General features: G+C 32.9%; 1 protein-coding gene across 3 annotated transcripts; it reads left to right on the top strand.

The window, feature by feature from the left end:
* Positions 1 to 23,210: 23,210 nt before the first annotated feature.
* Positions 23,211 to 24,855, top strand: LOC120155259 (zinc finger protein GIS-like). 3 transcript variants are annotated; one of them, XM_039166837.1, is made up of 2 exons: positions 23,211 to 24,142; positions 24,503 to 24,658. In XM_039166837.1, the coding sequence occupies exons 1-2, from the start codon at positions 23,426 to 23,428 to the stop codon at positions 24,590 to 24,592; spliced, it is 807 nt and encodes a 268-aa protein (XP_039022768.1). In that variant the 5' UTR covers positions 23,211 to 23,425; the 3' UTR covers positions 24,593 to 24,658. The 3 variants fall into 3 exon arrangements, with proteins under 3 accessions (XP_039022768.1, XP_039022773.1, XP_039022779.1); XM_039166842.1 differs by having other exon boundaries at positions 23,217 to 24,142; positions 24,463 to 24,585; XM_039166848.1 differs by lacking the exon at positions 24,503 to 24,658 and adding an exon at positions 24,764 to 24,855 and having other exon boundaries at positions 23,221 to 24,142.
* Positions 24,856 to 25,289: the final 434 nt, after the last annotated feature.

The following is a 25,289-nucleotide window of genomic DNA, read 5'->3' as shown; positions in this document are numbered from 1 at the left end:
AAAATTATGTCCTCAAACTTAATCAAAAAAGCAATTAACCTCATCTATCACATAATCGTCCATCATGTACTATCATAACAATATCGTGAACTATGACATTAAAATATTGTAGATTGTCATGTAAGTTTCATAAATTGTCATGTAAGTATCGTGACGGTTAACTTCCGTTGGTTAAAAGGTTACATTGATTTTTTTTTTCAGTTTAAGGGTCTCATTAAGTGCAAAAAGTGTGTAGGGATTGAACTAGTTTTTCTCAAAAAAGTTTGAGGGCTTCAATTACCACTAAGAAATTTTTTTATGACACTTTTGTGTGATATTACTTACAACAAATTTTTCTTATTTTTTTTTAAATTTAATTGATGTCCAGACACATTAACATCTTATTATAAATTAAAATATTTTGTGTTATGAAATTTCTTATCAACTTTATTGTTTTATATTTGCATAACTCATATGTTAACTTTATGTAATAATTTTTTTATCAAATATCTGGTTTATTTTTATTTTAAAAAATTAGATATCAAATATATTTTTATTATTTTTAATTATGACTTAAAGTTTTCATTATATTAACCAAGCATGTTTTTTAATTTTCAATAAACTGAAAATAGAAAAAAATTTCTAAAACAAAAATTAAAAATAAAAACAGAAAATATTTTCTAAAACCAAATAAACCCTAATTTTCTGATAATTATTCTTTATTATTCTTGTGCGATTATTTATATAGGGCCGTCATCTTCTAGAAAGATACCACTTTAAAAATTGAAATTGAGTCAAAGATATTGAAAGGATTGCAGAAAAAAATGTTACTAAGGTAATATATCGTACGTCTTCCTCGTAGTTATTATGATATGTATGAAATTCTAAGAGTTTTAGAAGAGACATTAAATTTTTTTTATTACATACCCTTCCGATAATGATTAAATCTTTCTCTCAAAATCTAATTAAAAGTGAAGAATTAATAGAATTTAATGACACTTCAATAAACCTTTTAAATTTAAAAGGGGAATGGTGGTGTCGAAGATTGAAGACCAATTTTATAAAATTTATGTAAACGGAAAGAAATTGAACCAATTGCTACTTACAAGATTTATATAGGTTTTGATCTATTTGTTGAATATTTCTTAACAATAAAAATATTTAGACCGCACTTAGACATCTATCATGTAATTGAAATTGAGTTTTGATCTATCATTTTGGAAGTGATTGAAAATCTCTAATTTTACTCTTTAAGTTTTATGAATAATTTAAAATTCATAATATGAAAAAATATGTATAACATTTGATTAAATAACTATTTTGAATTTTATTCTATTTTTAGCATTTTCACCCCAACGATTTCATTTTGAGGTAAATTATTATTGTTGAATGAAAATCATTAATCAACTAACAACCAACGCTTATTATTGTGACGCCAGACAGAATAGTGATTATCCTGTAGGCTAGCTCCGACAGACGATTCACAAGAGAAAATTCGCCCAAAAACCAGAGAAAAAGTCTCTAGGGTTTAATAAAATATTATAAAATCAAAACTATCCAAAAGCAGTCCACAAGCCGGACTGTTATAGCAAAAAAATCGTCTTTATTCGAAATTTGCCAAAAATAGAAAAATCCCGAAAATCACTCTAAATTGAAATTCGAAATAAAATAAGCAATCTCCCAAAAATCCGGCCTAAATCGGATTTAAATTGACTTCCTAATTAAAAATCGAAATATTACCATAAATAGTAAAAAATAACTAAATCTAGTGATTCGGATGGGAAAACGGCAGAATTTGAGGTTGAAAAAAAGGCCACATGGAGCATAGCTATATGTGGAGAGCGTGCGCGTCGAAAAGAGCTTTCCGGATTGGGGTCTTATGCGCGATTCTGACACCTGTAGCCAAAGTTATGGCCAAAAGACTGAAACATACTCAAAACGACCCCAATGAGGAACATGTCACAATCAATTCCCGCCTTTGCGCTGATCTGCCAACTCATGGTATCTCAGCGCCATCAACGTGCAATCTGACAGCTCAGCATCATCTGTCTCGGATCCCCCTGCATCACATTGATATGAAAAATATTATATATCTACAATAATGACATGATATATATCTTGCGTTTAAAACCACGTTGTATATACTATATGTCCAAAGCAGTGGTTGACCCCCTATGCAATTTTTTTTTTTTGTTTTGCTAATATTGAAATGAAACAGCAGCTCTAATGTATGTAAGTTGTTTCCTGCGTAACAAAATTAATCAAATTTATTGGAGGATCTTGAAGCCTAATCTTTCCCACAGGTAAGCCATGAGACAATGCAACAAGGTGACCAGCTACTGAGTTTACTTCCCTTCGGACAAGTTGAAGTCTAATTTCTCATTCTCGATCCAAAATCATTCTAATCACCTCAAGAAGTTTTGTTCCAGACAAAGTACTTGATGCTCTTTCGAAAGATAGCAACGTGAGCAGTTATTTTGTAAACTGCTCCTTAATGGTTGGTTCATGTCCACGCTGAAGCACGTTCCCATTCCGGGTTTTGGAGTTATACATGGATGTGCATAAAAGGTAAGGTATAATGGTTAGTTTTTGGGTGATTTTTTATGGATAACCACACCTATAAATACCCATTTAATCAAGGTCCCTAAGCATCAAATCATTCATTCCAAAGCATTCCATTTGACAACATTTGGAAATCTATTCCATCTAAGTGGGGTTTTGAGTGTTTAAAAGATCTTTGACGTTCTAGCTTTTGTGCAGCCAAATTTGAAGTGCTCGATGGTGGTTTGTGGAGGTTCACGGAGGTCTAACGTACTTGACAGTGGTGCAATCAAATCTCGGATTTCGACATAAGGTATAGGCAATGGCTGGAGCTATTTATGACGATCTTTTCCGCTACGTTTAGGCTCGATGCATGTCTAATATTTGGTATCATGAGTGTGGTTAAATCTTTACCTTGTTGTTTTAAAGTTGTGAAATTCTCGAAATATGATGTCATGTTTTTTTTTTTGATTTTAAGATTTTGTTGCAAACTTGTTGCTAAAATCATTGGATTTTGTAAATGGTAATTTCTAAAATTTATTATATTTATAATAATTATATAAAAAATTTAGAAATATTGTATAAATTTTATGTGTCTAATTTATGATTAAATGTATGCAAATTATATGGTTATTAATAACATACATTTTAAGTGCATGAAAATTTAGTATTATTTCATAAAGTGTTTAGCAATGAAAATTTACTAAGGTAAAATTATTATATGCCTTACATAGTTACCTACATAAATTATGAAAGTGAATTTAATAATTTTATTAAGGGGTAGAAAATAATTCTATCATAAGATGAATTTAATCTATAACACCCTAACCCTGATTTTCAAAACATGTTCATTTTATTTTCAAACATATTTAATGGTATTATAGTAGACGTAAATAATAGTTATAAAAACACTTTGGAAAAATCAGAGCTCCGTGACACATAATTTAAAATCAAAATATTACAAACTTAGTGTTATAAATCTGAATACAAGTAAGGATCCATGAATACATATGCCCACTAAAGCTAAAGCACAGTACTCTGGAGGTGATGTTGGAAGTCCTACTGTGACGTTGCTCCACGATCGACTCCACTAAAGGCATATTGTCACTATGGAACTTGTTTCCACTTAAATTTGTAAATTTTCGTTGTAAGAATAATTTTAATGAAACTCTATTAAGTTTGGTGTTTCTCATTTTGTTGTGTACAAATTAATTTAATTATTTCGAGAAATATCACTAAAGTTTGGACCTAGAATAAACATTGGGTTTATTCATCAAGAGATTTGGCTAAAGTGTTAAGACATTATACATCGTGATACATAGAAGATATTACTCAACTACAAGAGGAAATATCGCCATGATTTATGTATTATGTTTTGACTTATAGTTCTCTTGGACAATATGAATCAAGTGGGAGAATATGAGTAGTTTTTTGTTAACTGCTCCTCAATGGTTGGTTCATGTCCACGCTGAAGCATGCTCCCACTCCTGGTTTTGGAGTTATCCATAGATGTGCGCTAAAGGTAAGGTATAATAGGTAGTTTTTGGGTGGTTTATGATAGGGAACCACGCCTATAAATACACATCTAGCCAAGGTTCCTAAGCATCAAATCATTCATTCCAAAGTATTCCATTTGAGAGCATTTGAAAATTTAGTTCATCTAAGTGAGGTTTGAGTGTTTAGAAGATCTTTGGAGGTTCTAGCTTTTTTGCAGCCAAGTTCAAAGTGCTCGATGATGCTTTGTGGTGGTTCAAGGTGGTCGACAGTGATCCAACGTATTTGACGTTGGTGTTATCAAATCCCAGATTTTGACATAAAGTGCAGATAATGGAAGAAGGTATTTATAACGATTCTTTTTCTGTTCATTAATGCTCGATGCATATCTAACAAGCAAAGCTTTAAGATAACTTGTCTCAATTTCAAGGTGACGGTATTCAAGTCTCCAATCGTGTTGCAAGACTTCATAAATCACTAGTAGCTCTGCTTGCAAAGTCAAATAATCACCTAGACTTCTTAAAAATCGAAGAGTCGCTCCCCTTGATCATTACTAATTAGGGTTGAGCGTTCAATCAAGTCGAGTCGAGTCAAAAAATTTTGAGTTATCCAAGTTGATGAGTCTTATTTAACAACTCAAATTTGATTTAAATTTTTTTTAGTCGAGTCGATTTTTGAGTTATTGTTTAAATTTAATTGTAAATATTTCTAATATTATAATATTTTTTTATTCCAATTAAGTGACTTTCTATAACCATATATACAATACAAATATATTTCTTCATATTTTTTTTCATATGTGATATATATATATATATATATATATATATATATATATCATACAAAGTCTAAGGACTGTTGAAAACATTTTGATGTTTCGATATAACAAATTAAATGTTATTGGATTTCAAGATTTTATAATCATTTTTTAATATTATTCGATTAAACTATTCGAATGTCAAAATATTACTCCAAGTTTTTCAAATGTCAATTTCAATCCTTACTCAAGTTTAAAAGTGTGTTTTAATCTTTTAAACAAATTTACAAAGTATTTCGAGCCTTAATTGAGCCAAAAATCTTTTCTTAATAAATCTCAAAACAAAAAAGACAGATTACTCAGAGGGTACCGATTCCCCCCAATGAGGGAATCGATTCCCCTTGAATGGTTTTGGCTCCGAGAAATAACATATTACTCGGAGGGTACCGATTCCTCCCCGGGGGTATCAATTCCCCCCATCTCATAACGGTCGAAATATTTGATTTTTACACTGCAAGAACCGATCCCCTATGAGGGGGTACCGATTCCCCCCACGTTCCAAACTGGTTTATTAAGTGTTTTCACACAAAAACGACTCTATTAACTTCACTAATGATCCCCAACGTTCATAATCAATTGAATGAGTATTTAAACAAGCTTTGGAGCCTTTGATCAATAACAAGAAACAAGAATCAAGACAGAATAAAAGAGAAAGCATCAAACCTCAAGTTTGAGCATTTTCAAGCCTATTTCATTCAATATTCATTTTTACTTTCAAGAACACTTGTTGTGCTCAATTGTATTATTCTTGATTGTTCTTTCTTTGTTCTAGAATTTTGCAAACATCTTTCCTTGTGAGGAGTTTCTTGTAAGTTTGTAAAATTTGTATTGTTCTCTTTGGGAGAGAGTGTTCTCAAGAATTTGGGGTATAATTCTTGAGGGAGTTGTAAGGTTACTCTTTGTCCTCAAACGAAAGACAAATTAGTGAATTTGTGGAAAATCCTTAGTGTGGATAGCTAAGGTAGTGGACGTAGACTTTGGTTGAGAAAGTCGAACCACTCTAAATTGTTGTGCAAATATTTTTCAATTTTCTGTAAAAGCTTTCACCAAAATTTTTATTGCCAATTCACCCCCCTCTTGGCCTATTCCGTCAATCAATTAACTCAACAATTGGTATCAGAGCCTCACTCATTTGAAGGTTTAATCACTTCTTGAATCGATTCGAGAAGAGTTACATCGATATTCAAGTCATCAATGGATGGCGCTTCAAATTCTGACTTCGTTCTTGATTCAATTCCCGTCAACAAGCCTCCTTTCTTCAATGGATCTAACTATGCTTATTGGAAAAATAGAATGATGTACTTCATTCAAGCAAGTGACATAGGAGCATGGAATGCCATAGAAGATGGATACATCAAACCTTCCACTCACCCGAGATTGGGGAGTGAATGAGAGACAAGAATATTCCAGCTCAACTCCAAAGCCATCCATATTATTTTTTTTTGCTCTTAGACCAGATGAATATGGAAGAGTTTCATCTTGTACAACCACCAAAGAAATATGGGACAAACTACAAGTCACTCATAAAGGCACCGACGAGGTAAAAGAATCTAAAATCAGTCTTCTAACTCATAGCTATGAAAATTTAAGGATGAAACTGGATGAAGATATCAAAGCTATGACGGATAGATTTTCCATGATTGTCAATGGTCTCAAATCATATGGAGATATTATCCGAATGAAAAGCTTTGTGAGGAAGTTGGTTTACTCACTTCCAAAATCGTGGCAATCAAAGAAGACGACATTCATCGAGGCTAAGAACTTAAAGTCCTTAACCCTTGAAGAACTAATCGGTTCACTCCTCACTCATGAAATGATGCTTCAAGATGAGGTAGACCTCGATAAGATTGATGAGACACCAAAAGAGAAGGAGAAGAAGAAGAACGTTGGAGTTGCTCTCAAATCCACAAAAGATGAGAGTGATTCGGATGAAGATGACGATGACGAGGAAATGGCATTATTTGACTAACAGTTCAGAAAATTAATGAGGCCCAACTGAGGAAGAAAATTCAAACGAAATGAAGGCTTCAAAACTGAACCAAAGGAGAAGGACCCCATTATTTTGCTATGAATGCAAAATGCCGGGGAATGTCAAATATGATTGCCCTCAATCCAAGAAAAAGGGTCAATCCAAGAATAAGCACAAGGCTCATGTGGCTACATAGAGAGATGAGGAAGGTTCCGATGAAGAGGAACAAGAAGTTGTAAACTTGTGCTTGATGGCCATCGGGGATAGCTCTAAGGTAACCTCTAACTCATTTGATTCAGATGATTTATCTTATGATGAGTTATTAGAGGATTATAATGGTTTGGCTTCGGATTATAAGACTTTATTTTCAAAATAAAAAATGATATTTCAAAATTGAAAAACGAAAATAGTCTTATGTCCAATACCAACAATGAGCTTGAAAGTAAGATCAAAGAATTGCAAATCAAATTAAATGAATTTGAAAAGAAAAATATTGATTTGCATAATTTACTTTCAAGAGTCAATGATGATCATTAAAAGAAAATTGATGATCTTAAAGCTTCTTTTGATAAAGTTGGATCAAAACATTTTGAAAATGAGAAAATTCAAAATCCAACTTTGTTAGAAAAAAATTTAGAAACTACAATCATAGAGGTCCACGAAGAACTTCTAATGGAAAAATCATTAGAAGTATATGGGTTCCTAAAGAACTCATTACTACTAAAGATAAGGATATCCTATACAAATGGATACCTAAGGGGACTAGAATTTTGGAGACTAATGAATATGGACCCAAAAGAATTTGGGTACCAAAAATCAAAAATCAATTTATGTTTGTAGGAAAATGAGCATTGCTATAAAGCATGGGAAACAAATTCAAACTCATGGTACCTTGATAGTTGATGCTCAAGACACATGACCGGAGACAAAAGCCGGTTCATAGAGCTTAACGCCAAAAATGGAGGAGAAGTGACTTTTGGTGATAATTCAAAAGGTCACATTGAAGGTATAGGTACTATAGGTAATACCTCTTCCATACAAATTAAGAATGCTTTATATGTGAATGGATTGAAGCATAATCTATTGAGTATTAGTCAATTATGCGATAAGGGATTCAATGTCAAGTTTGAAACTAATGGTTGTAAAGTCATAGACATTGCATCTAATCGGATTATGTTTGTTGGTCATAGAATATGAAACATATACATGGTGCATTTAGATTCTATAGATATGACTAATTTATGCCTAGTTGCTAAGGATGAGCATGATAGTTGGTCATGGCATAGGAGACTAGGACATGCTAGTATGAGTGTTTTGCAACGGTTAATTCAAGGAGACTTAGTAAGAGGGTTGCCAAAACTGAAATTTGATATTGATAAAATCTGTGATGCTTGTGCTAAAGGAAAACAAAAGCGAGTTTCTTTTAAATCCATTAATGACGTATCAACTAGTAGAGTGTTACAATTGATCCATATAGATCTTTTTGGGCCAACTAGGACTACTAGCTTAGGTGGAAAACAATATGCATTTGTCTTGGTAGATGACTATTCTAGATATACTTGGGTTTTATTCTTAAGTACTAAAAATGGTGCATTAGAACATTTCATCACATTTTCAAAAATAATCCAAAACGAAAAAGGTTACTTTATCACTAGTGTTAGGAGTGATCATGGAACTGAATTTGAAAATCTTGGATTTACTGAGTTTTGTAATTCTAATAGTAATAGTCATAATTTTTAGCACCTAGAACCCCTCAAAAAAATGGAGTTGTTGAGAGGAAAAATCAAACTGTAGAAATGGCTAGAACCATGCTTTGTGAAAATAATTTACCAAAATATTTTTGGGCGGAAGCCACAAATACCGCTTGTTATATTGTAAATCGAGTAATGATTAGGCCAATTTAAAGAAAACTCCATATGAAATTTTCAAAAATAAAAAGCCTAACATTAGCTATTTTTATCCTTTTGGATGTAAATGTTTGTTTTAAACAACGGTAAAGAAAACCTTGGCAAATTTGATGCTTAACGTGATGAAGAGATTTTTTGGGTTATTCCTTAAATTCTAAAGCTTATCGAGTATTTAATAAAAGAACTTTAGTTGTAGAATAGTCTATACATGTTGTTTTCGATGATAATCCCCTTCTGGGGAAGGATTCTTGTGTGAATGATGATGTAGGTATTATAAACATAAATGACGTTGGACATGACGTTGGAGAACCATCATCAAAGGAAGCAACGAAAGATGAGGAAACTCAAGATCCTCTCGAGAATCCAACCATTGAAGAAAGAGAAGTATCTTACCCAAGAGAGTACAACTATGTCAAGGATGGTGAAATTATAGGTGATTCATCCAAAGGGGTAAAAACTCGATCTTCTCTTAGAAATATTTGTAATTATGTTGCATTTATTTCATGTATAGAGCCTAAGAATATTAAAGAAGCATTAAATGATGAACATTAGATTATGGCTATACAAGAAGAGTTAAATCAATTTGAGAGAAGTAAAGTATGGACATTAGTTGAAAGGCCTAGTAATAAATCTACTGTAGGTACTAGATGGGTATTTGGGAATAAGCTTGATGAAATTGGTAATATAGTGAGAAACAAGGCTAGACTTGTTGCTCAAGGCTATACTTAAGAAGAATGATTAGATTATGATGAAACATATGCTCCCGTAGCTAGGATGAAAGCAATTATAATGTTATTAGCATTTGCATGTTTCAATGAATTTAAACTGTATCAAATGGATGTTAAAAGTGCATTTTTAAATGGTTTTATAAAAGAAGAAGTGTATGTGGAATAACCTCCTGGTTTTGAAGATTCAAAATTTCCAGATCATGTTTTTAAATTGACAAAAGCTCTTTATGGTTAAAACAAGCTCCTAGAGCTTGGTATGAAAGATTGTCAAACTTTTTAATTGAAAAAGGTTTTTCAAAAGGGAAGGTTGACACTACATTGTTTTTAAAGCATAAAGGTAAAGATTTATTAGTAGTTCAAATTTATGTTGATGATATAATATTTGGTTCTACTAATAATGTTCTTTGCTAATAATTTTCTAAGCTAATGCAAAGTGATTTCGAGATGAGCATGATGGGGGAGCTCTCATTTTTCTTGGGACTCCAAATTAAGCAAAGAAAAGATGGAATCTTCATCAATCAAGCTAAATATGTCAAGCATATGCTTAAGAAGTTTGGATTGGAAAATGGGAAACCACATGCCACTCCAATGAGCACTTCTACAAAGCTTGACATAGATGAAGAAGGTAAATGTGTGGATATTAAATTATATAGGTCAATGATTGGTTCTTTGCTTTATCTAACCGCAAGTAGACCGGACATTATGTTTAGTGTTTGCTTATGTGCTAGATTTCAATCATGCCCTAAGGAATCACATTTACTAGCCGTTAAGAGGATTTTTATATACCTTAAGGACACTCCTAGTTTAGGACTTTGGTATCCTAGAGACTCTACTTTTAGCTTGCATGCTTTATCTGATGCAAATTATGGAGGATGAAAAATAGATAGGAAAATCACCTCTGGTACTTGCTAATTCCTAGGAAATATGTTGATTTCTTGGTTTTCAAAGAAACAAAATTGTGTTGCATTATCTACCACTGAAGCGGAATACATTTTTGCGGGTAGTTGTTGTGCACAAGTTTTATGGATGAAACAACAACTTTTTGATTATGGAATTGAAGTAGGTATCATACCTATCAAGTGTGACAATACTAGTGCTATTTGTCTCACTAAAAATCTCATCCAACACTCTAGAACTAAACACATTGAAATTAGACATCACTTCATTAGAGACCATGTCGCTAAGGAAGATGGAGTTCTAGAATTTGTTGATATTTTGCATCAATTAGCAGATATTTTTACAAAACCTTTAGACAAAGAAAGATTTTGGACACTTAGGTGAGAATTAGGTTTAACTGACCTATCTTCACTTAGTATTTAAATTAATTTTAGCATTTTTAAGGATAAATGAAAAATGTTTTTAATAATAACTATTTTGATTGCATTATTTGCTATTAGTTAGGGGTAGTTTATGATTCTTAGTGAAAATTAATTATATGTTCAAATAATGCTTAATGATAGATTTGATTGATTGAACATGATTAACTTTCAATATATGAGTTGCCAATAGCACTAAAGCTAATTAATTTAGCATCTTGAGTGTCTATACACAAATTTTTGAATTTTAGTGCAGGAGGAATCGATACCCCCTTGCAGGGGAACCGATTCCCCCTTTGAATGGGAACTGATTCCCCTCTTGAGGGAACTGATACCCTCCATGGGGTCTGGTTTATTATGCCCAAATAAACCATTTTCTCTCAAAACCCTTCCTCGTCTTCTCTCTCGCCGTTCACTCCCTTTCTCTCCTCAAATCTCTACATTAATTCAAAACAACATTTTCTAGTCAGAATTACTTCAATTATCATCTCCTAAACCTGCTATCATCATTAATTAAGTGCAAACAACATCAAAATCTACTCAATCTTCAATTTTTAAGGTAATTTTTCTAAACCCAATATTTTATTGATTTTGAACATATGACTATTTTAATTAGTTCTAGGTTGAAATAAGTATTGGACATTGCTTATATATTGATTTAGAACTATAATCTACAACTAATTTCATCAAAAACACAAAATTGATCAAAATTTTGAGATTTTCGAAATTAAAAAAAAAATTGATTTTTTTTTCTTCAAATTGTTGTGTTTTGAATTAATTATGTTGTTATTATGAAAACTATACGTATATTGATTTTCAAACCTTGTTTTTAAACTTAGTTTTCAAAATTGCCCATTAGGATTATTTTAGAGAACCTTGAAATATTGCGGACTCAATTGAGTTTTGGGATTGATTGAATTGCATACATGTGTTTAAAATTGTAGGTTACTCTTTATATTTCGATTTCCTTAAGTCATGTCTCACAAACGCCCTAGGTCATCCTCTAGTCGATCAAACCAACCACCAAACTCACCTCCAAATCCTCCTCCTATCCAATAAATTCCTAATCCTAATCCCGATGATCCAAATATGACCATTTGTAATTCGTGCTTCAATGAACCAGGTCGTAGACAAAATCACTTCTTTAGGTATTCTCAATATTTTGTATCCTACAAAATTCGGGAAGAAAGAATCCCATCTCTTCAAGCTATGTTCGATATAAATTTTCGATATCTTCCTACCCTACAAGAGTGGAAATTTGATAAACTATTTGAACTTGAACCAATAGTTTATCATTAACTCGTTCGAATCTTCTATTCTAATGCCATTTGCGTTCAAAACCGGGCTAAAATCGTAACCATAGGAATTCGATCCTATCTTCTAGGAAAATTCTTTTATATTAACCCGGGATACATATCCAACGCATTAGGATTAGATAATGACGGCTTAGAAAATGAAAAACAAACGGTAGGTTCTATTTATAAAAGAAGGGATAGTGCGAGTGTATTAGATCTCCATGATCGTTTCCTTCATCTAATGATCTATTGGTGGTTTCGACCATCCGAAGGTAGATACTCCACTCTTCGAGCCTTGGATCTTTGGTGGATACATTGTATCCAAAATAATCTTAAAATAAACCTACCCAGATTATCTTTGCCGATATTGTCAAAACCGTAAACCTTGTTCCTAATAAGAAACTTTGTTCATATCTAGTTTATGGTTGTATTCTAAGTAATCTATTTTCTAAAGCCAAGCTTAGGGTTGGCCTTGATGCCTCTTTTTCTCTCAAAAATCAAATCAATCTCTTTTCCTTAACAAAATCGGGATGAAAGATAAGTGAAGAAACTGGTCAATGGGTTCATACACAAACTCTAGGAGCTAGTTCGTCACGAAATATTGACGAAGCCGACGATGAGCCAGAGCAGCACGATGAACAAGAACATCAAGAAGATCAAGTACCTCCATACTTCCGGTCATTTATGGAGAATCTTGATATGAGGTTTACATCCATCGAATCACATCTAACTGCTAACAACAAAACGATGAATCGTCGTTTCGACATTTTGGACGAGAGGGTCGATGCACTTTCACGTGATGTGGCCAACATTGGACACATTTATCTCCTCCTAATCCACCGATGGACGATTAGGCCTTGTTTCTTGCTTAGCTTTATTGGATAAAACTTCGAACTTATTGTTTTCAACATTTTGAATGCTTTTGGATTGTTTTACTTTGGTTATTGGATGTTTGAATTTGTTTGATGTTTTATGGATGTTTGAACTTATATATATTTGGTTTGATTAAATTTATTCATTATTGCATTATTTATAATTAGTTAAATATGAATAATTTTACCATTTCACATTTGATTATGAATATTGTTAATGAAACTAATGGCTAACGTCTTCTCTTGATTGTGACCTTAGCAGCTTACGCTTTATTTATTTATATCAATTGGCTTAAATTTTAAAAAAACTTATTATAAACCATTTTTAGAGTCTTTTTGATTTAACAAAAAGGGGGAAAAGTGTTAGAGTAAGTGTTAGAGTAAGGGGGAGTAGTTAGAGTAAGTGTTAGACTAAGGGGGAGTAGTTTTTTTCAAAACTTAATTTCAATTATAAAATCTTAAAATTACTAAAATGTTTTGTTATATCAAAAAGGGGGAGATTGTTGAAAACATTTTGATGTTTCGATATAACAAATTAAATGTTATCGGATTTCAAGATTTTATAATAGTTTTTTAATATTATTCGATTAAACTATTCGACTATCAAAATATTACTCCAAGTTTTCAAATGTCAATTTTAATCCTTACTCAAGTTTAAAAGTGTGTTTTAATCTTTTAAAAAAAATTACAAAGTGTTTCGAGCCTTAATCGAGCCAAAAATCTTTTCTTAATAAATCTCAAAACAAAGAAGACAGATTACTCAGAGGGTATCGATTCCCCCTGAATGGTTTTGGCTTCAAGAAATAACAGATTACTCGGAGGGTACTGATTCCCCCATCTCATAACGATCGAAATATTTGAATTTTACACTGCAGGAATCGATCCCCTATGAGGGGGTACCGATTCCCCCCACGCTCCAAGATGGTTTATTAAGTGTTTTCACACAACAACGACTCTATTGACTTCACTAATGATCCCCAACGTTCATGATCAATTGAAGGAGTATTTAAACAAGCTTTGGAGCCATTAATCAATAACAAGAAACAAGAATCAAGATAGAATAAAAGAAAAAGCATCAAACTTCAAGTTTGAGCATTTTCAAGCCTATTTCTTTCAATATTCATTTTTTCTTTCAAGAACACTTGTTTTTCTAAATTGTATTATTCTTTAGTGTTCTTTATTTGTTCTAGAATTGTGCCAACATCTTTCCTTGTGAGGATTTTCTTGTAAGTTTGAAAATTTTGTATTGTTCTCTTTGGGAGAGAGTGTTCTCAAGTATTTGGGGTATAATTCTTGAGGGAGTTGTAAGGTTACTCTTTGTCCTAAAAAGAAAGACAAATTAGTGAATTTGTGGAAAATCCTTAGTGTGGATAGCTAAGGTAGTGGACGTAGACTTTGGTTGAGAAAGTTGAATCACTCTAAATTGTTGTTCAAATATTTTCAATTTTCTGTAAAAGCTTCCACCAAAATTTTTATTGCCAATTTACCCCTCCACTTGGCCTATTTCGTCAATCGATTAACTCAACAGACGCGAGTCAAACTTGAAAATAAATCCACTAGTTACTAAAAATTTTGAGTTATTCAAGTTGCATTTTACAACTCAATTTGAATTTGAATTTGTTTTAGTCGAGTCAAGTTTATGAAATTGTAATTCGAACTCAATTTGAGTCGACTTTTTTTTAGTCGAATCAAGTTGAAAAAATCATTTTTTCGAATCGAGTCGAGTTTTGCTCACCCTTATTACTAATAATTCGCCCACTGCAACCGCATTATCACTAAAACAAACAGCTCCATCAATGTTCACTTTAACTCAACTTTCTAGAGGTCTCTGCCATAAATTACGGTTAACATCATGAGAAACATCCTTATGACGATGTCGACACCATTTTTGGCTCAGGCAGGGAAAAACTTAGAATGACTTAGGGGTTTTTCTTTGAAAAGGTTTTGAAAGGTGAGGAGTCGCAACCAATTATTTTAAAGTATGATTGAGACACCATAAATATTGGATAATTTTAATAAAACATTTTATTTTTTTATTAAAATACCAAGGTTTAGGGTCTGTAAAAACTAAAAAATAGGTTCAGGAGTTGATTATGCATGGGGAATGATTAGCACCCCCATAATGCCCAAAAATTGGTACCTAATTGATTAACCTATATTTAGAATAAAAAATTTTAGTTCAAATTTTATCAAATTTAAAAATCGTTATAGATGCAAAGTTGAAAAGGGTATTTGTTTATTGAAGCCAATAGCATTCTCCCCCTAGCATGAATACTCGATCAGCTATTTTGCCCAATAACTGAACATTGCCTCAATTTTAGAAATCATGATGTAGTCTTAAAAAGGATGTCGACCTATTTCGGGAATCACCAAGAGTCACCCCTGAGCATACTTGCGGGGATATACTATTGACTCCCTAATACGTGAACATTGTCTTAGGTTTTAAAATAAGATGCAATCAAACAATTTATTATTAATCCTAATTAAACTAGAAATAGATTAAGACTTCCTCTATCTTAAAGTGTCAAATTATGAAAATTAAGAAGCTAAAGGCATAAACCTAAAAATTGTAGGCTTTAATGTTAATCATACATGATTTTAATCAGTTATTAAATCGAATAATCGATATGGTCCCTTGAGTATTTAGGCAAGGGCCAACTCAGATTACTCCTTAAATTAAAATGACTAGATTGAAATCTAACTAAAAGTGGGACTCTTTTTAACCTATTTAATTATATTAATTTAAAATTCTAATTAAAGGTTTAAGGACTAAAATGCAAGTAAACTATAATTTAGATACCTAAGTGCAACTGGATTAAAGCAGAAGGTCTAATTCTACAAGACCTAAGTGCAACTAGAATTCTAAAACGACCCAAGAAAAAAAACTCTGCAACCTATTTTTGACCTCCTAAACTCAGATCTAGGGTCTAAATCACCTAACACAGCTCCTAGATACCACAAAACTCCCCTAAACGCTTCAACTTCTTCCTCTCCAACTACCCCGACGATGAGCTACCTCATCTCAGGTAACTATTCGGCTTCCTTACTTTTGTATATTTTTTTTTTCGAAACTAAAAAGAAAAGAAAATACCTTGAATTTTTTTTTGCTCTTTATTGCTCCGAAAATGAAGGGAAAGGTCCTCTTTTTACACTGGTTTTCGGGTTATTATACCTAAATATTATGGGGATAAAAAAATAAAAAAAGCTAAACCTAATTCATGATATTCATTGTTTCTTATCATTTGAGTTTTAAATGCTCCGAATTTTCTGGGTTTTGGTGAGATATTTGATGATCTGACTTGGCTAGGCTTGACGGTGACGATGATCGACGCAGTTTGACACAGGGCGAACTGGTCAGGGATTGGAATTTTTTCTGGCGACGACGGCGGCTGATAAAGAGCGGTTAGGGTTAGGTCAGGTTAGAGTTTTTTTGGCTTGTAATTGTGTCCGAATTTGGGCTTTGTAATTGGGCTGGAATGTTTGGGTAATGGGTTTGGGTTTGATTTGGGTATTTTGTAATAATAATAATATTAATAATAATAATAATAATAGGTAAGAGTTGAAAATGGTGATTACAGACGATGTGTCCTACCCATCACAATATCCTCTACAAATATTTTGCTCCATACTAGAATATTATCATGCTTAATAAAATTTTTGTCGAAGAGTATCAAGTTCCTCAGTTTCCAAAGATTCTAACAGATGACAAGGAAAAATAAATCTCAATTTTAATATTGTTGGTGTGGCTTCCATCACTGGGTAAAGTGTCACATATCCATACATTGAACGGTTTTTCCATGAAAGTGGTTACCTTCCACAATTCATTTATTCGATTGCTTAATATAAAAATAAATACACAAATTATAGTCAAAATTAATAATAAGTGTCTAAAGAATTTTTTGCTCAAAATATGTGTCTAACGTTTTTTCTGTTACACTTTTAAGTGCTTTTGACATAACAACTGTTAAATTTTTCTTTTAACAGACAAGTGTCACCCTCATAGTTTTTTAAAATTTTATTTAAAAAATAATTATTTTTATTTTAAAAAGATCCTATGTTTTTATAATCACCAATTTTATCCCAAAAAAATTAATTTAAAATGCAAAAAAAATCATTATGGCCATACCCTCTTGCCACCATATCCCAGTAATCCCATGGTACATCTCAAACACTCCATGTCGCTTTCAACTCCATGGCCTCATCACCAAACACAAAAAAAAACAAAGCAATTTTTTTTTCTTATAATGGGTTCTATAAAAACCCCAAAACAGAGTGTTAAAGGGGTGGCTCCCCCGATTTAAGCCTCCTCGTTTTTTCTTCTCTCTCGATAAAAAAAGAGAGCATTGTAAACAAACTTTTTCCCATTCGAAATATAAAACAAAAAGGCATTCAAGATATTTATTCATTTTTCAGCAACTTTCTCTCTTTCTTGGAATTATTTTTTCAAAATAAAAAGAGGGAAGGGAAGATAGCATTTGTCTTAGTCGAATAGGGCCTTGCCGGAGTCAGGTCGTCATCGATGTCGTGTCTCTGGGGTAGTCAAAGAGTCGTGTCATTTTACCGCCGCGTTTTTTTTTGCTTGTGGGTTTTGAGTTTTTTTGTTGTTTGTGTGATCTATGTTAGAGAGAGAGGGAGTATGTGGGTTTGGTTCGTTGGCTACCCTGGTCGCGGTCGGTGGTCGAAGATTTGAGCAATGTCGAGTTTCGACCGCCAATTATGTGGTGAAGAGAGAGAGAATTCGAGAGAGTATATGAAAGATGGGGAGTTAGTTTAGTTTTTTATTTTAGGTTGTTTAGATTGATATATTAGGTTAATATTAGACTTTTTGGGCTAATTCATGTTTAATCCCCCAACTTTAGCCCCATATTTGCATATTTGTCATTGATTTTGGACTATTTTGAATTTTATTATGAATTGTAGGGTCTGATCATTATAATTTACCTTATTGTTTTGTTAGGTGTTTTGTTAATCCTTATTAGGTCCAGGACACTTAGGCGCCTTTTTACGAAATAGTCACCCATTCCTCATTTTTTTTAATTATTTTGAATATGATACTCTAGTTTCATTAGTTTTATTTTAATCATTCATTTCTATTTTTTTGAAATTAGCTGTTGTATTTTTATTTTCTTTTATTTTGATCCCTATTTTAATTTCATTCATATTCGAATGTTTAATTCGACCTTGTGGTGACCCGATCCGTGGTATGATCCACATTATTATGGTTCGAACTCTATTAACATCTAACCACTAACCGTTAACTTTTTATTTATTTATTTTATGTTCGAATCATGTACGGCCTTGCAACGACTCGCTCCGGAGTACGACTCGCATTATTTGCGGTATGGGTTAAAAATTAAAATTAACAATAACATTTTATTTTTATTACACTTTTTATTTCTGTTATTTAATTTTATGCCCCTTTAAATTTATTCTTTTTTATTTTTCTTTATTTAATTTTATTCCTTAAATTTTATTTGCTTTAATTTTCTGATATTTTATTTATGTCCCTTATTTTTCAGCAATTTAATTGTAGTCCTTTAATTATTGCACTTTAGTTTATGTTTATTTTATTTTAGTCACATATATATATGCATGTTTCATTTTTTAATCATATTGAGTGCCTTATTTTGCTATCTTGCATTTTGGTCGTTATGTTATTTATGATTTTATTTCATTTAAGCACCCGTAATGTGTGATATTTACATTGTTCATTGCTTTTCTCATGTTTATATTTTTGCCACTAAAATTGAAATTTTTATCATTGAGCATGATTAATTAATTTGTTTAAATATTTTTTTTCACATTGCTTAGCATATTTAGATTTTTAAAATTGTTAAATGTATTTCTATGCCTATTTTGATTAATTTCACATTAAATGGATTACAACATTTCTCTCAATTTATTAAGATTTATTTTTTCTCCTTTTCCATGTAAATTTGTTTGTGCATTTATATCTAAATGTTTGACTATATATGAAAGCCTCATAAACATAACTTGACCGATTTCATAATTGGATTAAAGGTAGTATTTATTTATTTTAAAATATTAAGAAAGGAATATCTTAAAGTAACTAGATGTTCTATTCTGATATTTTTAAAATAAGTAAATACCATACTAGAAGAATCTAAAAAATCGAGTATTTTTTAAATTAATCAAGATTAAAGGGAAAATGAAATGTTCTTTTTTTTAAACTTGTCGAGACAATTTGCCTACTTTTTATTAGGGATTTGGTCTTGATCTTTTTAAATAATTGAACATCCTTTCTCTTTTCTAATTAAATTTGTAATTTGGATAAATTAGCTTTTCTCATTTTGGTCTAATAAAATTATGTAATCTCTAATTTTTGGGAGAAATTATTATATTTTTTTGTATTTTAGTTGGAAAGATAAATATTCGTCCTAAAGTATTTTAGGGATTATCTTCTCTTCAATTGGAAATATTTGAATATTTTTTATTTCTCATTAGAATTTTCCGTTAAATAAAAATTGTATGGTTGAATTTGGAGTAATAGGATCGTAACTTAAATTTATATTCGAATTCTTTGATTTCCACTTTTAAAGACAATTTATAATCGATTGGTACCAATTTTGGATGTTGTGGGGGTGCTTATCATTCCCCACGCGTAATCGCCCATGAACCCTTTTTTCTTTTATTCAAAAAATGAATTTCTGGTTACACGTAGACTTGTGCATCTTTTAAAATTATATTTTCTTAGAAACTGTTTTAAAAAATAATTTTTAGGTATTCGACCTACCTAATCCAAAAAGTCGATGGCAACTCCAAAACATTTCTTTTTGCAAAAATCGAATTTTTCACAAATAAATCAAGACTCGTTCCGAGCTTAAGGGACGGTTACAACCGTTTTTCTTTATTTCACAAAACAACCCAAAATCATTTTTTTTTTGAAAAGGGATTTTGTTGGATTAAAAAGGTAAAATCATATAAATAAAATATTGACAGTACTTGATTAAAAACCATCTATAAATCTAGATGGAGAAAAAAGAGTGCACCTGCCGGTATCAAAACAACAAGTAATTGACTACACTATAAGCACTAACACTACAAATAAGCAATGAAAACAGAACTTGTAACAGAAAGAAAAGAAAATTGCCGATTAGAGAAGGACCACTCGACTTTCAACACGACGGACCTTAAGATGAGCTTATATCTGACCACACGAGTAGCCATGAATAATGAAACCTTCGACGAGCAGCAACCATCCAAAATAATGCAAAATCGTAACACAAAGGCAAACATTGCAATTCTAAACCACAACTAACCTCAACAATTCACCAATGCAGTTATCTCTGCAACATCAGTTCATTAGTGATTCTGAAAAAGTCTGAAATAGAGAAAAAAGAATCCAAGCTAGAGCATTTGCTCCAAAAATCTGTCAATCCAATAGCCGAATCAACAATGGAGTCTATTTTACAACTCTTCTTTTTTAAAACAACCACGTTCTTATGCAACCAAATAGACCAAAGAAAGGTAACTTCCATATTAAAAAACATCCATACCGAACAGGAATACCGAACCAGGACAGTAAGAGAGACTTAACATTACCAGGGTAAGTAAACTGAAAGTTCCACCTTGAGAACCATTTTTTCCAAACAACCCATATCTTCTCGCAATGACAAAAAAGATGATTAACCGTTTTTTCCAATTCTTTTTGACAAAAAAGCAAAAGCAAGCATCTATCGACAAAATCCCCCTCCTAGCTAACTCGGCACGTACAGGAATCCTATTCAGAATAAATTTCCAAGTGAAGGCAGCAACTTTATGATGAACATTTACCTCCCAAACAAACTTCCAAACTTCATCCTTCGGCGCATCAGAAGCAATCTCAGCACGACAAAACATTCTAGGGGAATAAATATGTTAGGAGAACCCTTCCCAACCAGCGTATCCAAGGAATTACTACTAAGAGTTGCTCGATTTAGAGTTCCAATAAAATCTTCCCAACACGAAATTTTGGCGTCCATTACAGGTCTGAGGATTTCGATGGACCAAAATCATACACAATGAAGCTTGCTACTAAACTCATTAACGAAACCGGCTTTGTTTAAGGCCAAATCATAAATCAGCGAAAAAGAATGTCTCAACGTTGGAACTTCTGTCCAGTGATCATTCCAGAAGTCTACCCCTGATCCGTCCCCCACTAGTAACCGGAATCTGCTTACAGATGAAGTGTTAAGGTCGCCCTCCAAACTAACTATATCCTCCTCAACCAAGACATCTTTCTTGCCGAGATCTGCGGAGGAAACACTGCATTCTGTTGATAATCATTTTTAGCACTCCCGACCCTTCTTCACAAATTATTTGGTTCTTTCTTGTACCTCCACACCTTATGTCGAAATCTGGGATTTGATAGCACCATTTTTTTACAACTTTAAAAAGACAATGTATAGATTTAATCATACTCATGATACCAAATGTTAGACATGCATAGCCTAAACGGAGCGGAAAAGATGGTTATAAATAGCTTCCCCTTTTGTGCAGCCAAAAGTAAATTTTGGATATAATTTAGACATTAATTTTATATATTTATAATAAATTTTCTTCCATATTTTCTTTTTTCTCCTCTTTCTTTGGCTCAGAAACTCATCGTCGTCTTCTTAATATTTAGCTCGTCTGCCTCTCACCTCCTCAGGCGCCATTTCAAGTAAACCTGGATAATCTGTGGCCTCACTTCTAGATTTACCTCTCTCCTTTTTTCCCCTTTATAATTATAGTTTCAACAGTAATTCATCTCAATGAAACATTTTTTATTGTTTTCTTGGGAAACTCACCTTAGGGCATTTTTCCATCTTCAGTACTCTTTTGAGTTTTTATATTCTCTATATCGTCTTTGTTTCTCAATCGTTTATCACCAGGACCTTGAGGGTTCTTTTAACTGTTTATCCAATTAAATAGTTATTATGTCTATGTTTCTTTCTCTTCAAATTAAGCACGGAAACTAACCTGCTTATTTGCTTGGTTAATCATGTAAATTCATTTAATTAGACTTGTAAAGGAATCCATATGCGAAGTAACCTAAAATATTTACTTTTGACACTGTTTAGAATTTTCTTGAAGGAAATAAAGTATGTATGTAGACGGAGTATATAAATATGTGGATCCAAACAAAGCCCTAGAAATAATGATTAGGATGTTGATGAAGCAAAGAAGGCTTTAGTTTGAAAAGCATGGAGTCTCTACATCTAAGAGTTGGTCCACATATTTTATGGGAACATGTTAGATTTTGCAGGAGAAAGAGGTCTCTCAAAGACAGGTTTCATTCGAGCCACCTAATGGGAAAGAGAGAGATGAGGGAACTAGGAGATAGCGACCTTTCCCTATTGTGCCCACTCCCACCCAAATCAACGCACCTCTACACTTCATCCGAGACCAGCCCCCCAACCCTAATCCCAAATGATAAAATTGAAATACCTTATTCTTTACTACATGTAGAGAATTAGGGTTTCCTTGGATGGCGACCCTTTTGTTTTTGACTTATTCTTGTCACCCTTCCCATTGCATGTGGTCTCACATGTCATTTGCTTCCCACATCAATATTTTCCTAAAAAAATCTACACATTTACATTTCAATTTTGGCGTATCTAGGATGTAATATACTTTGAACATTGTTCAAATCTTACTTATTAATCATTCTAATTCATGTAATTGTATTTTGAAAATAACAATACAAAGGGCTCTATTAAATGGCCTCATTAAATAAAAAGGATATTGTTTTACTTTAAGAACCATGAGTTTGAGCTATGATTGTAGAATGTTTACACCTTAAATACAACAAAACAATAAATGACAGTCATTATTTTATGAAGAAGGAAGATGGACCACGAGCGGAAGCTCCAGGTAACCCTTCTCAGTGGATTGTGTAAGGTAGTATATATTTAGAATATTTTTTAATAATTAACAGCCCATATACACCCTTTGTAGGTGTTAGAACTTGAATCCTCTAGAAAGAGCAATGTCATCGTTTACTATTGAGACCACTTAATAAGTTCTATTATATTAAATTTAAAAAAAAATAAAGAGAGATTATAAATTGACACTATTTTTTTATAACTTTCCTATTATACTTGAAATTTTTCCAATAATTTTTTTATAGAAATTTTGGTTAATGGAGGTGGAGGGGTGAGAAAATGAATTTTCAAGATCTTAGGAGGTGGTGTGGAGAACAACTTTCCAAAAGAAACAAAAAATTGAAGTGAAAGGAAGCAAAGGTAGTACTTTGACAACCCAAACTGCCAAAGCCACTGACCAGAAACTTGTGGCCTTCCTTGTCAGCCCTCACTCTCAGATAATTGCATGCCCATAGCCATTGCCATGGTCACTCCCTTTGTGTATTTGCTCCTTTCTTTATAGGCCCCACCCTCTCCCCTTTGCCTTAGCTACCTTCTTCCCTTCCCTTCCTTTCCCTTCTCTCTCCCCTCAATCATTCCAGCTCTCCCCCAAAGAAATTAAAGCCCACCCACCGCCCCTCTCCTTTCTTTCTCTCTTCTCCATGGAGAAGAATGAAAGGGAAACTCATGACTTTATGAACGTTGAATCCTTCTCTCAGCTTCCCTTTATCCGTCCTGCCTCTACCAAAGAAAAGGGTACCCTTCGTTTGTTCGGGAAAGAATTCGGTGGTGCCGACTCGGCCAGCAACGAGTCAGACTCAGCTGGGAACAACGAAGATACAAGCAAGGAGAACGAGAATGGAGAAAACAGCAGAAGGTTTGAGTGTCACTATTGCTGTAGAAACTTCCCGACTTCCCAAGCTTTGGGTGGTCACCAAAACGCCCACAAAAGGGAACGCCAACACGCCAAACGAGCTCATCTTCAGTCAGCAATGGTGCAAAGCTCTTTATCAGATGCTCATATGTACGGTCTCGTTAACTACAGGCTAGGCTCAGCTCCAAACCCGGCTATGGCGACTTACCCTTCTTGGAACAATAGCATTAGCAGTAGTAGCAGTAGATTTTATGGGAGCAAAAGCTCTTTTTCTCACCCACCCATCAATGGCAGCCCACTAGGGTTATGGAGAATCCCTGCTACGGTTCAAAGTAACTCATCTAATTTCTATCGCGACCTTTCATCATCATCATCGTCGCATCCGTCGCCATTTTTTGCTGGTGATGAATTGAACCCATCGCAGGCTGTTGTTGTTGTTGGTGGTGGTGGTTCAAGTTCCCAGAGTCGGTACGTTTATGAATCAAAGCCTAGCGTACAAGATCATGTGAGTTTGGATCTACATCTGTAATAATTAATTTCCTAATAACCTTTGATTTAAACGGAGAAAAAACAACAAAATCTTTGTTGTGCAAAATGAGACGATTATATTATAACTTGTAGCACACCAAATCTTCACTTGTTCTCTCTCTACTTTTCCTTTTAGTTTTTAACATCCTGATTTCACTCTTTTTAGCATGATTTCATATGTAAATATGATCATTGCTCTCAAAGCCATGAGTTAGCTGATAAGTGAGCCTTCTTCAATAAAAAAAAAACTCTTTCTCTTTCAGTATCTTCATTTGGGCATTTCATTTGGTTTAGTAAATGTACTGTCATCCTTTAAGCTAAAAGCTCATGTTTACAGTTGCGATCTATCTTCTTCCCCGTTTCTGAAACTTTCACACGTGTGATGAATATTGTTTTCGAGGTGGCTATCAGTGAGAGGAGCACATGAACAAACACTGTAGCTACAGTGATACACACGTGTACGTAAATCTATATGTTGTCTGTGAAAACAGAGGTTGATGGAAAGAGAAAGTGAAGGGTAAACTGTTAATAACAAAAACAAGGGCCTTCCCTTGCATGAAAACGAGTCATATCTTTGTGTTCTTCATGGCATTTTCAGGTGTAGAATAGCCATAGGACATTTGTTGGCGAAAATTTATTACGATGTTCATTTCCTTTCTGGTCCTGCTGATCGTATTTAATCAGAATACAATATAATATTCATATGAACAGGAAAAGAAGAGGTTTTTTTGGGTGGGTTATGTTTAATGTATGTTTACCAATCAAACTTTAAATGATATCTGACAATCGGCATGAATATTTGCGGTGGAACAATGGTGGCAATTTTAAGGCCACAGTTCAATTCACATATCTGTATGTTTGAAAGCAGCAAGTAATAAATAAAAATTATAAATATGAAAAAGAAATTGTTGTGATTTGAAATCATATGAAATCTTCTTGGGATGGGACCATTAATTTTGAAATACAAAAAAAAAAAAAAAAAAAAACAAGAGCGTCACAGAAGGAAGAGAGGAGGATGAGTATATGGCGATGGGGGACATAACATTCTTAAATAAAGTAGATTGAGGATGGATTAATTGTCTGTTGGTTAGAAGGGGATGGGTCAGTTCATCTTTTTGGCCTTA

Source organism: Hibiscus syriacus, unplaced genomic scaffold, assembly GCF_006381635.1.
Source record: "Hibiscus syriacus cultivar Baekdansim isolate YM2019G1 unplaced genomic scaffold, ASM638163v2 tig00002840_pilon, whole genome shotgun sequence".
NCBI classification, from domain to species: domain Eukaryota; kingdom Viridiplantae; phylum Streptophyta; class Magnoliopsida; order Malvales; family Malvaceae; genus Hibiscus; species Hibiscus syriacus.
Note: the sequence above shows the minus strand (reverse complement) of the source record. Positions and strands in the feature narration are given on the sequence as shown.

Coding starts and splice junctions, on each gene's coding strand:
- LOC120155259 (XM_039166837.1), top strand. CDS start 23,426: ATGGAGAAGAATGAAAGGGAAACTCATGACTTTATGAACGTTGAATCC. Junction 24,143..24,502: donor AGCCTAGCGTACAAGATCAT/GTGAGTTTGGAT, acceptor TCATGTTTACAG/TTGCGATCTATCTTCTTCCC.